The sequence below is a fragment of the Perca fluviatilis genome, chromosome 17 (genome assembly GCF_010015445.1).
Source record: "Perca fluviatilis chromosome 17, GENO_Pfluv_1.0, whole genome shotgun sequence".
Taxonomy (NCBI): domain Eukaryota; kingdom Metazoa; phylum Chordata; class Actinopteri; order Perciformes; family Percidae; genus Perca; species Perca fluviatilis.
The window spans coordinates 36,489,118-36,504,117 of NC_053128.1; the positions used below are offsets into that span (position 1 = coordinate 36,489,118).

The 15,000-nt window shown below is 47.5% G+C and overlaps 1 protein-coding gene across 1 annotated transcript in view; it reads right to left on the minus strand.

Annotated features, from left to right (window-relative positions):
• myo5b (myosin VB) overlaps nt 1-15,000 on the minus strand; it is an 87,242-nt gene that overhangs the window by 187 nt on the left and 72,055 nt on the right. Inside the window, exons 34-42 of the mRNA XM_039779091.1 lie at nt 14,059-14,152; nt 13,482-13,625; nt 12,442-12,593; nt 12,257-12,346; nt 11,049-11,199; nt 8,103-8,397; nt 4,636-4,810; nt 3,382-3,462; nt 1-659 (exon numbers count right to left, since the gene is read on the minus strand). The exon at nt 1-659 is cut by the window's left edge and continues 187 nt beyond it. Of these exons, the coding sequence (XP_039635025.1) occupies nt 507-659; nt 3,382-3,462; nt 4,636-4,810; nt 8,103-8,397; nt 11,049-11,199; nt 12,257-12,346; nt 12,442-12,593; nt 13,482-13,625; nt 14,059-14,152 (1,335 nt within the window). The 3' untranslated portion in view covers nt 1-506. The remainder of the gene's footprint in view (nt 660-3,381; nt 3,463-4,635; nt 4,811-8,102; nt 8,398-11,048; nt 11,200-12,256; nt 12,347-12,441; nt 12,594-13,481; nt 13,626-14,058; nt 14,153-15,000) is intronic.

The following is a 15,000-nucleotide window of genomic DNA, read 5'->3' on the forward strand; positions in this document are numbered from 1 at the left end:
CCCAGCTCTAGAAGAGTGGATGATGTGGATTTGAAAGTTGTTATGTTGTACTTAGTGTTCCCGAGGGGGAAGCACTACCGTAAACTGTACATTAAGACATTTAGAAGAAGTAAATGAAAGTGATTATTGGTTAGTTGATGTGTTTCCGAGTCCTGTGGTGTTTGTCTGTGGACAGAAAACTCCCGTCTCATCGTGCAGGTTGTGAATTGTGGATGGTGAAAGTACGGAGGCTCTTTTCTCTGCATCCTTCCTGAGCTTTCTGAAACTTCTCACTGACCTTCTTCTTCCTGCTGGGGGGACACTTTCCTGTTCCTTCTTTCACTTACATCTGTCTGCACTTCCTGTCAGTGTCACAGTGTCCCAGTGGGGACCGGAGGAACAGTTGGTGACAGAAGGAGCAGGGCTGTAGTAGAAATGTTTGTCCTTCGGCTGTTTTAAAGCTCCGTTTCCTGTCCAGCTGTGCGCCTGGTGGCGGTCTCGGTCCCCGGCGGTTGCTCTCGGAGACGTCAGACTCTGTTGAGGAAGTCGAGGCAGAGCGAGGCGGGGATGTGCAGCGTCTCCAGGCTCAGGGCCGACGGCGTGTACGGGAACAGGACCGGGAACGTGTGCTTGGTGTCCATCAGCAGCTGTGGAGGATCGCTTCTCTGCTGGGGACGGTTCTGGACACAGAGACAGACAACACACTTCATACGCATTTTAACCAATACTTTTCATGACTTATCGGCAAATTTCCATGACTGTGTTCCTGAAAATGTCAGTCGCCATTCTCCAATAAGAATACTAATCAGTGTTAAAGTTTCCCCTCAGAGCTTTAACTATAAATGAATGATAATGTATATGTGGTTCATGGTGAGATTCATCATATCGCTCCCCGAATACAACGCTGAGGTTAAGACCAGGTCAAAATACATTTATTAATCACATATTATTACGCTGTGTTAAAAAAAAAAATGTCCATGACTTTTCCAAAACTTTCTGGGTCTTTTTATGTTTCCAAAACCTTTCCAGGTCTGGAATTTGCATTTTTCAAATTCCATAACTTTTCCAGGTTTTTTCAAAACGTATGAAGCCTGAAGATAACAGAGTTCAAACAGTCTAACTGAAGCACATGTGTCAAACTCGAGGCCCGTGGGCCAAATCCGGCCCCTTGCAGATTTAGATCCGGCCCGTATATCAATTTGGGTTCACGATACATTTTGGCCCTCCTAGTTTTGCACCGAACCAAAAACACAGGAAAGTGTTTTTTAAACTGTAATTATCTGACATTCAAAGCAGAATTTGGCAGATTTGCCGACTCTGAGACTCCGAAATTCCCCCAGAAGAAGCAGAGAGAGTTTTATATTCAGGCTGAGAAACAGGTTGTTGTTGTTTTGTAGAGCTTCATGTCAACAAAAATGCGACAAAAAGTGTACAAAAATGTCGGAAAAAGCAACAAATTTACAGAAAAGTGACAAATGTCTGAGAGAGCCACAAAAAAAGTTGGAACAAAAATAACAAAAATGAGGAAAAAAGCTACCAAAATGTAAAAAAAAAAAAAGGGACATGCAGTAACAAAAGCACGTCAGTAATCTCTCCACGTCTGGCCCTCGGTTATCTCCAGACCAAAGCTACAGACTGTGAGAAACTGTGTTTGTGGAAAAAAAACTCAAACAAAATGACAAAATGGGCACCCGGATAGCTCGGCCTGCAGCCCTTTGCTGCATGTCATTCCTCTCTCTCTCTCTCTCTCTCTCTCTCTCTCTCTCTCTCTCTCCTCTTTCAGGTCTTTAGCTGTCCTGTCAATAAAGGCCTAAAAATGCCCAAAAAATTAAAAAAAAGACAAAATGTTTTTTAAAAAAAAGTCAGAAGAACTTTGAAAAAAGTGACAAAAAATAAAAAAATTTAAACTGAAAACTTTGAAAAAAGCTGAAAGGCTTGACGCACTTGTGGAAAAAAGTGACAAAAACGTTGAACAATCAACAAAACATTTGTGGATCAGAGGATGTGCTGCCAGACCAGAAAAATATTTTGTTAATGCCAAAACTAACACCAAATATCCGTGGTGTTTCCCCAGTATTTATTCTGTAGTTCGTTCACGTTTGTAACGCCACGACAGTCGAGAGTTTGTTTTCTACACTGATGAAGTCAGCTGAAGATAAGAGAGCAGGAACCCTCCATATCTGACAGGATGAAAACTTATTTTTCTGACATTTCTGCAGCTAGCAGATAGTGAGGAGATGTTTTTTAGTGTGTGTGGGGGGAAAAAAAAAAAAAAAAAATAAAAAAAAAATTTTTTTTATTTTTTTTTAAAAAAAAAAAAAAAAAAAAAAATAATAAAAAATTTTTTTTATTTTTTTAAAAAAAAAAAAAAAAAAAAAAATATTTAAAAAATTTTTTTAAATTTTTTTAAAAAAAAAAAAAAAAAAAAAAAAATAAAAATATTTTTTTAATTTAAGGAAAGAAAAAAAAAAAAAAAAAAAAAAAAAAAAAAAAAAAAAAAAAAAAAAAAAAAAAAAAAAAAAAAAAAAAAAAAAAAAAAAAAATTTTTGAGGAGATTTTTTACAGTGTGTTCAAGGGGACAGACAGCTAGCAGATAGTGAGGAGATGTTTTTACAGTGTGTTCAGGGACAGACAGCTAGCAGATAGTGAGGAGATGTTTTTACAGTGTGTTCAGGGGACAGACAGCTAGCAGATAGTGAGGAGATGTTTTTTACAGTGTGTTCAGGGGACAGACAGCTAGCAGATAAGTAGATAGTGAGGAGATGTTTTTTACAGTGTGTTTCAGGGGACAGACAGCTAGCAGATAGTGAGGAGATGTTTTTTACAGTGTGTTCAGGGGACAGACAGCTAGTAGATAGTGAGGAGATGTTTTTTACAGTGTGCTCAGGGGACAGGCAGCTAGCAGATAGTGAGGAGATGTTTTTTACAGTGTGTTCAGGGGACAGGCAGCTAGCAGATAGTGAGGAGATATTTGCTGTATGTGAAGAAAAATGTCTAAAAAACGCGTGACATCACTTAGAGCACCTTTAGTATGTGAGTGAATGTGTTTGTTGTACTGGAAAGTCTTGTCCTTTGTACTGTCCAGTCCTACCGAGGACCCTCTGGAAAATGAGATGACACATCTCAAGAGGTATTCCTCGTAAAATTAAAATAAATAAATTGCCCCGTTGCTGAAATGTGCTGTATAAATAAAGCTGCCTAGCCTAACAGCTTGTTTGTCTTGTGTTGGACCACTACAAGAAGAGTCTTCACTACGCTGATGACTAATGGAAATCCAGTAATCCAGCAATCCAGTTTAGCCCTGGCATTTTAGCTTTTCAGCATTCACACACATTTTCTGTTTGTTTAAAATCTGCAGATGATCTAAGTTCGTGAGAAGAGAGAAGGCTGTGGGAGTCTCACCTGGATGTTTCTGATGAAGGACACGGTCACTCTTTCTTCAAACTCGTTCAGAGGAGTGTAAAGGTTCAGGATCTTCACAATCTGAAACGCAGAGAACAGATCGGAGTTTAACATCGTCTCAGGTTTCAGATCATGGGTCAGTGATCAGCTGAGGCTCCGTCTCCGGCGCTACACCTTGGTTTCTAAGGGTTTCAGTTTTGAGCCCAAAGTGATCTCGGTAGAAGAACTGATCTCCTGATGGCTCCTCCTGGGTCAGGACAAACCCTGCTGTGCTCGAAATACTCGGTCCTCTGGACATTTGACCTCTTACGACCGCTATGTTTCCCCCTCTCATTCCCCCTGCTCTGGTGTTCCCCCTCTCATTCCCCCTGCTCTGGTGTTTCCCCCTCTCATTCCCCCTGCTCTGGTGTTTCCCCCTCTCATTCCCCCTGCTCTGGTGTCCCCCCTCTCATTCCCCCTGCTCTGGTGTTTCCCCTCTCATTCCCCCTGCTCTGGTGTATCCCCCTCTCATTCCCCCTGCTCTGGTGTTCCCCCTCTCATTCCCCCTGCTCTGGTATTCCCCCTCTCATTCCCCCCGCTCTGGTGTTTCCCCTCTCATTCCCCCTGCTCTCTGGTGTTTCCCCTCTCATTCCCCCTGCTCTGGTGTCTCCCCTCTCATTTCCCCCTGCTCTGGTGTTTCCCCTCTCATTCCCCCCTGCTCTGGTGTTTCCCCCTCTCATTCCCCCTGCTCTGGTGTTTCCCCCTCTCATTCCCCCTGCTCTCTGGTGTTTCCCCTCTCATTCCCCCTGCTCTGGTGTTCCCCCCTCTCATTCCCCCTGCTTTGGCGTTTCACAGCCCCTAAACCGGAGCGCGGAGATCGCTTTTGGTTCTGGCTCAAAACTCCGCCTTAAAAACCCAACCGTAGCGGTGTGAATGTAGCCTGAACATAGCCAGAGATCAGCTGAGCGTAGCGACATAGCCAGGGATCAGCTGAGCGTAGCGACATAGCCAGGGATCAGCTGAGCGTAGCGACATAGCCAGGGATCAGCTGAGCGTAGTGACATAGCCACAGGGATCAGCTGAGCGTAGCGACATAGCCAGTGATCAGCTGAGCGTAGCGACATAGCCACAGGGATCAGCTGAGCGTAGCGTCATAGCCAGGGATCAGCTGAGCGTAGCGACATAGCCAGGGATCAGCTGAGCGTAGTGACATAGCCACAGGGATCAGCTGAGCGTAGCGACATAGCCAGGGATCAGCTGAGCGTAGCGACTGACCTGCTGCGTGCTGAGCGCTGTGCACAGCGAGCAGATGGCCTCGGCGTCCTGCGTGGTCTTCTTCTTGACCTGCAGCAGCTGCGCGGCCTGGATGACGGGCTCCAGCGTGGCCGCGGCTTTGCTCTGGTACAAGTTGTTGGCTCGCAGCCACTCCTCCATCTGACTCGTGTTGTACCTGAACACCGGGAAACAAATACCAAAACTCATCCACAAATTATAACTAAACTAAACAGAAAGATTATCAAGACGAGCCTTTGCATCTTTTTAATAGAGATGCACCGACTACAACTCTCTAGGCCGATTCTGATTTCCGATTCTCATCGAGTTAGGCCGGCCGATACTGATTTTAGAAGATTGCGATTTCATTTTTTTTAACCACTTTACAGCACACGCAAATATGTATTCTATCTTTTCTTTAATAGAACATGTGTTGAACAGATAATAGATCACTATAGAATATAACTATATAAATGACTCCTGGTGTGGGACATTCACACACATCTAAAGAGCAACATTAGAACCATTTCCTTCTTCTCACATCTAATATCACACTAAAGGAATGTGGTTCTGGTTCTTGGTGTGGTCCCTCCACGCCCTGCTGTCTCCCTGCAGGTGTTCATATTGTAAACTTGTTATCTTCTGACCACACGCTGAAGAATGTCCACACACACACACACACACACACACACACACACACACACACACACACACACACACACACACACACACACACACACACACACACACACACACACACACACACACACACACACACACACACACACACACACACACACGCTGAAGAATGTCCAAACAGCTGACATGTTGCAGGTTAACTCACCAGGTTCCCTACATGTGCGAGAATAGCGCCGACACGCTTCACACCGCGAGCGGTTACGCGCCACACACGGAGGAGAAGTTGAGAGGAAGGAGTAAGAGAGCGTGCTGTGGCGTCCGTGCTGTGGCGTGCGTGCCGTGGCGTGCGTGCCGTGGCGTGCGTGCCGTGGCGTGCGTGTGTGCGTGGCGTCCTTGAGAACTGTAACTCTGAATAACTTCTGTTGTCAGGTAATTGTAGCGTTGACCGGCATGAAATCGCCATATGTCAGACTGACCTGCCGCTCGCCGCTCATGGCCGAGCACGGGAAAACCGGCCAATCACGGTCACCGGCCGCTCTATCGGTGCATCTCTACTTTGTAAATTTGAAAAGCGAACTACACATTTTTAATTCTACATCAAAATGTCCCAACAGTTAAACCCTTTTACACAACAAAGGAAAGAAAAGACATCAAACGCCTTTGAGTGTGTGTTACCATAGCAACATGCCGCTGATCCAGGGAGCCAAAATCTCAAAATATTTTCTCAAAACAATTTAACTTTTTATGTCAAAATATTAAATGTTTTCTCTCTAAATCTTCAGCCTTTTCTTCAGTGTGTATGAAGTGTGTGTGAAGTGTGTGTGAAGTGTGTGTGAAGTGTGTGTGAAGTGTGTGTGAAGTGTGTGTGAAGTGTGTATGAAGTGTGTATGAAGTGTGTATGAAGTGTGTATGAAGTGTTTGTGAAGTGTTTGTGAAGTGTGTGTTAACCCTATGTGTGTGTGTAGCCTTATGCGTGCGTGTGTAGCCCTATGTGTGTGTGTTAACCCTATGTGTGTGTGTAGCCCTATGCGTGCGTGTGTAGCCCTATGTGTGTGTGTTAACCCTATGTGTGTGTGTAGCCTTATGCGTGCGTGTGTAGCCCTATGTGTGTTCGTAACCCTATGTGTGTGTGTTAACCCTATGTGTGTGTGTTAACCCTATGTGTGTGTGTAGCCCTATGCGTGTTCGTAACCCTATGTGTGTGTGTGTAGCCCTATGAGTGTGTGTAGCCCTATGTGTGTGTGTAGCCCTATGAGTGTGTGTAGCCCTATGAGTGTGTGTAGCCCTATGTGTGTGTGTAGCCCTATGTGTGTTCGTAACCCTATGTGTGTGTGTAGCCCTATGAGTGTGTGTAGCCCTATGTGTGTGTGTAGCCCTATGTGTGTTCGTAACCCTATGCGTGTGTGTAGCCCTATGAGTGTGTGTAGCCCTATGTGTGTGTGTAGCCCTATGTGTGTGTATTAGCCTATGCGTGTGTGTAGCCCTATGAGTGTGTGTAGCCCTATGTGTGTGTGTAGCCCTGTGTGTGTTAAGACCCTATGTGTGTGTGGCAGCTGTGTAGCCCTATAGTGTGTGTAGCCCTATGTGTAGCCCTATGAGTGTGTGTAGCCCTATGAGTGTGTGTAGCCCTATGTGTGTGTAGCCCTATGAGTGTGTGTAGCCCTATGAGTGTGTGTAGCCCTATGTGTGTGTGTAGCCCTATGTGTGTGTGTAGCCCTATGAGTGTGTGTAGCCCTATGGTGTGTGTGGCCTATGTGTGGCCTATGAGTGTGTGTAGCCCTATGTGTAGCCCTATGAGTGTGTGTAGCCCTATGTGTGTGTGTAGCCCTATGAGTGTGTGTAACCCTGTCTGTGTGTAGCCCTATGTGTGTGTAGCCCTATGTGTGTGTAGCCCTATGAGTGTGTGTAACCCTGTCTGTGTGTAGCCCTATGTGTGTGTGTAGCCTTATGCGTGCGTGAGTGTAACCCTATGTGTGTGTGTGTAGCCCTATGTGTGTGTGTAGCCCTATGTGTGTGTGTAGCCCTATGTGTGTGTGTAGCCCTATGTGTGTGTGTAGCCCTATGTGTGTGTGTAGCCCTATGTGTGTGTGTAGCCCTATGTGTGTTGTAACCCTATGTTGTGTGTGTAGCCCTATGTGTGTGTGTACCTTATGTGTGTGTGTGCCTGTCGTGTGTGTAGCCCTATGGTGTGTGTAGCTATGTGTGTGTGTTAGCCCTATGGTGTGTAGCCCTATGAGTGTGTAGCCCTATGTGTAGCCCTATGAGTGTGTGTAGCCCTATGTGTGTGTGTAGCCCTATGAGTGTGTAGCCCTATGAGTGTGTGTAGCCCTATGTGTGTGTAGCCCTATGTGTGTGTGTAGCCCTATGAGTGTGTGTACCCTATGAGTGTGTGTAGCCCTATGAGTGTGTGTAGCTCTATGAGTGTGTGTGTACCTATGAGGTGTGTGTAGCCCTATGGTGTGTGTGTAGCCCTATGGTGTGTGTAGTTAGGTGATTTGTGTAGCCCTATGAGTGTGTGTAGCCCTATGTGTAGCCCTATGGTGTGTGTAGCCCTATGAGTGTGTGTAGCCCTATGAGTGTGTGTAGCCCTATGCGTGTGTGTAGCCCTATGTGTGTGTGTAGCCCTATGAGTGTGTGTGTGTGTGTGTGTGTGTGTGTGTGTGGCCCTATGAGTGTGTGTGTGTGTGTGTGTGTGTGTGTGTGTGTGTGTGTGTGTGTGTGTGTGTGTGTGTGGCCCTATGAGTGTGTGTGTGTGTGTGTGTGTGTGTGTAGCCCTATGAGTGTGTGTGTGTGTGTGTGTGTGTGTGTAGCCCTATGAGTGTGTGTGTTACCGTAGCTGCATGCCAGTGCTCCAGGAGCACACGTCTTTGCGCAGCAGCAGGTTGTTGAGCGTGACGGCGTTGATGCAGTGGAACAGCTGGCGGACCACCTGGCCCGTGATCTCAGGGTCCAGGCCGTGCTCCTGCATCACGGCGTGGAACTGGCCCAGCTGGCGGATCAGCGCCTGCAGCGTGTAGCTGGCGGGGCCGCCGGCGTCCGTGTCCATGCTGGACGAACGGTGGCGGTAGCCCATCGGCTTCACCCCCGCCAGGCTGGGGATGCTCTCGCTCTCCAACATGGCCGACACTGAACACAGACAGAGACCCAGATCACAACAGGGCCGTCATTTTACTGCATTTATTTAGAGACCTTTTGGTCGTTGTTTTTGACGTTTTTGTTGCTGTTTTTGGCGCGTTCAAGAGGAAGAATGGAGAGACGCTAAGCTAACGTTGTGTCCTACGTTACGTTTGCAGTAAGCATTTTCTTACCAAGTCAAATAGTCTGACCAGCAGACTGTCAGGGTCCTGTCTCGCACCTGGCGCGCACAATGTGCGGCAATATGTTTAATCGCAGCCATTTAATGACGCGACCCAGTTGTCAGTTTCCTGTCCAGCGCCCACGTTGTTTAAACAGCAAATGCACCTGCACCTATCTGTGGCCCATGGGTGTGCTGGTCTTACAGGGAGGTGTGTTCAGGTGCATTCTGGGTGTGCTGGTCTTACAGGGAGGTGTGTTCAGGTGCATTCTGGGTGTGCTGGTCTTACAGGGAGGTGTGTTCAGGTGCATTCTGGGTGTGCTGGTCCTACAGGGAGGTGTGTTCAGGTGCATTCTGGGCGTGCTGGTCTTACAGGGAGGTGTGTTCAGGTGCATTCTGGGCGTGCTGCTGCTAAGGGAGGTGTGTTCAGGTGCATTCTGGGCGTGCTGGTCTTACAGGGAGGTGTGTTCAGGTGCATTCTGGGCGTGCTGGTCTTACAGGGAGGTGTGTTCAGGTGCATTCTGGGCGTGCTGGTCTTACAGGGAGGTGTGTTCAGGTGCATTCTGGGTGTGCTGGTCTTACAGGGAGGTGTGTTCAGGTGCATTCTGGGTGTGCTGGTCCTACAGGGAGGTGTGTTCAGGTGCATTCTGGGCGTGCTGGTCTTACAGGAAGGTGTGTTCAGGTGCATTCTGGGCGTGCTGGTCTTACAGGGAGGTGTGTTCAGGTGCATTCTGAGCGTGCTGGTCTTACAAGGGAGGTGTGTTCAGGTGCATTCTGGGCGTGCTGGTCTTACAGGGAGGTGTGTTCAGGTGCATTCTGGGTGTGCTGTTCTTACAGGGAGGTGTGTTCAGGTGCATTCTGGGCGTGCTGGTCTTATAGGGAGGTGTGTTCAGGTGCATTCTGGGCGTGCTGGTCTTACAGGGAGGTGTGTTCAGGTGCATTCTGGGTGTGCTGTTCTTACAGGGAGGTGTGTTCAGGTGCATTCTGGGTGTGCTGTTCTTACAGGGAGGTGTGTTCAGGTGCATTCTGGGCGTGCTGGTCTTACAGGGAGGTGTGTTCAGGTGCATTCTGGGCGTGCTGGTCTTACAGGGAGGTGTGTTCAGGTGCATTCTGGGTGTGCTGGTCTTACAGGGAGGTGTGTTCAGGTGCATTCTGGGCTTGCTGGTCTTACGTGTGTTCGGTGCATTCTGGGATGCTGCTTACAAGGGAGGTGTGTTCAGGTGCATTCTGGGGCTGGTCTTACAGGAGTTTTGGTGCATTTGGTTTATGTTAGGTGCATTGGAGTGCTGGTCTTACAGGGAGGTGTGTTCAGGTGCATTCTGGGAGCGCTGGTCTTACAGGGAGGTGTGTTCAGGTGCATTCTGGGCGTACTGGTCTTTCAGGGAGGTGTGTTCAGGTGCATTCTGGGCGTACTGGTCTTTCAGGGAGGTGTGTTCAGGTGCATTCTGGGAGTGCTGGTCTTAGATATACTTATATCCACTAAGAACGATGATTGTTTTGTGAGAGAACTTTCACACTTACGTTCATAAATTCTCCGTCTGTGTTGCGAGTCGCCTAGAACTACACAGTTGCTTGGCGGTCATTCTCTGCGCAAATTTGAAATTAACAAATGTGAATCACTAAAGTAGATATATGAAGCGAAAGCAAACGTAAACTCCACTCTCTCAGTGATTTGGTAAGCCCGCCCCTGAAGCTGTACTGCTGCTTCGGATGACACACAGGCCTACGGGGTTGTTGCTCTGGGCCGGGCGAGTCTAATGCTGGGAGGGAAAAAATGACAAAAAAACTCACTACAAAAAAACTAGACTACAGCACTGGTTAAAACAGACCAAGGTGCTCAGCTGTAAAAGGAACCTGACTCAGAGAAAAAAAACAGCTGACAGTTTATGTTAACTTTGTGACTGTGTGTTTGAGTAACGCTGAGCCTGCTGATGTTTGTCTGCGGCGATGACAAGCATCCTGTGTTCCTCAGAACCAAAAATACTTTCATATCTGCAGAAGCATCTGTTGACAGCAGCTGGGCGGTAGCCGCGGTAACCGCTGTACACAGAGCAGGTATCGGCAGTTATGATGAATCATAAATAATGAAATGAGTCACAACAACAATCTGTGGCAAACATCTGAGAAAGTTTGTATCAACCTGGACTCTATGTCTGCAGGTTTCTGTGTCTGTGGTCTGATGAAACAACATCTCTGAAACTGGTCCAGTATTAAACCAGAACCAGGCTGTAATGTAACCCTACAGGACTAATGTTCAGCAGCAGTTAGAGTCCACTAAAAGTTCTGTTGTTGCCGCTGACAGACTCACATTATTATTCTAAGTGTCTGACAACATTATGGGATGGATCCCTCCAGAGATAGTCCTTTTAGTTAAAGAGTAAGATCCTTTTAGTTTAACATCAAACGGCCCCGAAATCACCATCACCAAACTCCACCAGACTCCATGTAAATAATCGAGCCTTTAAAGAGAACAGTAACTCACCGATCATGGGCTGGATGGTTGCTTCGGCCACTTTGATGAGCTGCTGGTAGATCTGGATGGAGAGGTCGCTCAGCACCTGCCGGTACTCGGCCAGGTCGAAGTTCTTCAGACAGTGTTCGTTCTGTTTGCTCGTGTTCTGCGTCATGAACGCCTGGACAAGGACAACATTCCCATTTAAACCATCAATAACACAGCTGCAGTGCATGGGCTGGCTCATCTGGCTGATCTGGCTCATCTGGCTGATCTGGCTGATCTGGCTCATCTGGCTGATCTGGCTGATCTGGCTGATCTGGCTCATCTGGCTGATCTGGCTGATCTGGCTGATCTGGCTGACAGCTCTGGGTCGTGGCAGTGTGTGCACACGGTAAACGGGCTGTCCACCAATATTCTACATTCACATATACAGTACCAGTCACAAGACCTTTGAAGTACTATATACGGAAAGTCTAAATTTGCATGCAGGTGTGTGTGTACGCATGCGTGTGTTGTTAATACACTGTGAATGCGTGCGTGTGTTATTATGCGTGCATTGTGTGTATGCGGCGATCGTGTATGTGCGTGCATTTTATGCGTGGCGTGCACAAATGTTTTGTGGACACGTGTTTGTGTGTACCTGAATGCATATGAGTGTGTACGTGCGAGCATGTGTGTACGTGCATGTGTGTGTGTACGTGCGTGAGTGAGTGTGTGTACACGTGCGTGTGTGTAGGCGTGCGTTTGTACGTGCGTGCATGCGCGTGTGTTGTGTACATGTGTTTGTGTGTATACGTGCATGCATATGTGCGTGTGTACGTGCATGTGTGTGTACGCGTGTGTGTGTAGGTGTGCGTTTGTACGTGCGTGCATGCATGTGTGTTGTGTACACGTGTGTGTGTGTACGTGTGTGCATGTGTGTGTGTGTGTGTGTGTGTGTGTGGGTAGGTGTGTGTGTGTGTGTGTGTGTGTGTGTGTGTGTGTGTGTGTGTGTGTGTGTGTGTGGGTAGTGTGTGTGTGTGTGTGTGTGTGTGGGTAGGTGTGTGTGTGTGTGTGTGTGTGTGTGTGTGTGTGTGTGTGTGTGTGTGTGTGTGTGGTGTGTGTGTGTGTGTGTGTGTGTGTGTGTGTGTGTGTGTGTGTGTGTGGGTAGTGTGTGTGTGTGTGTGTGTGTGTGTGTGTGTGTGTGTGTGTGTGTGTGTGTGTGTGTGTGTGTGTGTGTGTGTGTGTGTGTGTACCTCGTCTCCGCTGTACTGCTTCAGACAGTGCAGCAGCCGGCTGGTGTTGGCCAGCCAGAAGGACGTCATCTCAAAGTCTTCGTTGTTTTTCTGCAGAAGAAAAGAAAAATAGATATTTTAACAAAAGAACATCAGACATTGAACCCGACACAATGGGCAGCTGCAGCCGAGCGGCGAGCGCTGACCTTGAGGACTTTCTTGACGGCGTTGATGGTGGCGGTGAGCAGAGACTCCACCTTGCTGTCGTCGTTGATGTAGTCGGCGTGGCGGATGCACATGAACAGGATGTAGGCGGGCAGACAGGGAACGGTGGCCGACACCGTGCTGGGCCGGATGTCTGGAACACACACACACACACACACAATAACACACACACACACAAGTCACTCTAGGACTCAAAACCTGTACTAATAACAAGAACTAACTAATAACTAATAAGACCAACAGGAACATGACATTCTCAAAGCTACTGCCCAATATCTGCAAGAGTTCCTACAAGTCCCTTCAGAGGTAGTGTCAAGTCACTACAACGATGGTTTTGGATATAAAAGTATTAATTTCTCGATATGGGTAACAAAATGTATGAGATAAAATGGCAAACATATCAGATAGATACAGAAATAGGATCTGATATACGTCACGCTGCCTTCACTCTGATTGGCTGTCACTGTGAATAGACTTCATGTCTATTTTGGCCCTGCCTTGCTCGTGGCAGCAGCAAGCTGGCCACTTTTTCGCGGTCTGTTGTAGCTAATGTGACCGAGAGGTGAGACCTGATGCGGTTCCTCCTGACGCCTGAGAGCCGAGGCTGTTTATCCTCAGATCTCACCCTGTTTAACCTCATTTTCTGATGTGTAAGACCTGATTGGGATGGCTGAGGAGGTCTGTCTGAGGAGGTCTGTCTGTCCGTCCCATCAGGTGCGTCTTCACTAAAAGAGGAGACTGACCTGTGACCAGGTGACCTCTGCGTCTTCACTAAAAGAGGAGACTGACCTGTGACCAGGTGACCTCTGTGTCTTCACTAAAAGAGGAGACTGACCTGTGACCAGGTGACCTCTGTGTCTTCACTAAAAGAGGAGACTGACCTGTGACCAGGTGACCTCTGTGTCTTCACTAAAAGAGGAGACTGACCTGTGACCAGGTGACCTCTGTGTCTTCACTAAAAGAGGAGACTGACCTGTGACCAGGTGACCTCTCTGTGTCTTCACTAAAAGAGGAGACTGACCTGTGACCAGGGTTTTGACCAGCAGCGCCTCGTCCTCCTTGTGGTACTCCAGCATCCCCTCAAAGTCCTTCTCCTTCCTCTGGACCGTCACCTGCCGGGTCAACTCAGGACGAGACCTGCTGGACTCAACTACAGCCTGAGATGCTGCAGAGAGACAGACAGACAAGGAGAGAGAGAGATGGAGACAGAGAGACAGGGAGAGAGAGAGAGAGACAGGGAGACAGAGAGAGAGACAGAGAGAGAGACAGAGAGAGAGAGAGAGAGATGCAGAGAAAGAGAAGAGAGAGAGAGAGAGAGAGAGAGAGAGAGAGACCGAGAGAGAGAGAGAGGCAGAGAGAGAGAGAGAGAGAGACCGAGAGAGAGAGAGAGAGAGAGAGAGAGAGAGAGAGAGAGAAAACATGTTTTTGTGTTTTGTTCTTGCTAATGAAGCAAACTGAATGAAAATAAAAATGATCTTTCAGAAGAACAGCTGCAGATGTAAGTAAATAAAATGTATTTACAGTTCACTTTTTGCAGATATATATAAAAATCTAAAAGTGCTTGACATAAATGAGACAGGATGAAGAGCTGCAGTTACCTTCAAACTCCTGGACTTTCTTCATGTAGATCCTGAGCTGCTTCTTCAGCTTCCTCTCGTTCTTCTCCAGCTTCTCCACCATCTCCTTTAGGTCCTGAAAACAGACAGACAGACAACAACCCACCGTCATGAAGGCTCAACATAACGTGTGTGTGTGCGTGTGTGTGTGTGTGTGTGTGTGTGTGTGTGTGTGTGTGTGTGTGTGTGTGTGTGTGTGTTGTGCAAAAACAAGTTTTCTTCTATTGTAATGTCCCCAGTGTCAGGTCTCTGTCCTGATGTACAGGTCCTAAATCATGCCCTGCTGTATGGTCGGTTTTAAAAGAAATGGGAGCATCATTTACTAGATGGACATCATGCTGTACAGAAGAAGACTTGGAACTAGAGATTGAGACCATAAACTCATTATGAAAATGTTTACTGAGGTAATAAATCAAAGAGAGAAGTAGGCTCATTTTCTCATAGACTTCTTTTTGGAGCCAGTGGATTCTCCACCTGCTGGAAGTTAGAGAGAATACAGCTTCAAGGAGTCTCCGCATCGGATTCACTTTTTTAGGAGTGGCTTGTTACACCCCGGTACCACACACACACACACACACAACATCCCGGTACCACCCACCCACCCACCCCCAATATCCTTGTAGCACCCACCCACCCACAGACACACAGTAACACAACATCCTGGTACCACCCACCCACAGACACACAGTAACACAACATCCTGGTACCACCCACCCACAGACACACAGTAACACAACATCCTGGTACCACCCACCCACAGACACACAGTAACACAACATCCTGGTACCACCCACCCACAGACACACAGTAACGCAACATCCTGGTACCACCCACCCACCCACAGTAACGCAACATCCTGGTACCACCCACCCACAGACACACAGTAACACAACATCCTGGTACCACCCACCACGACACACAGTA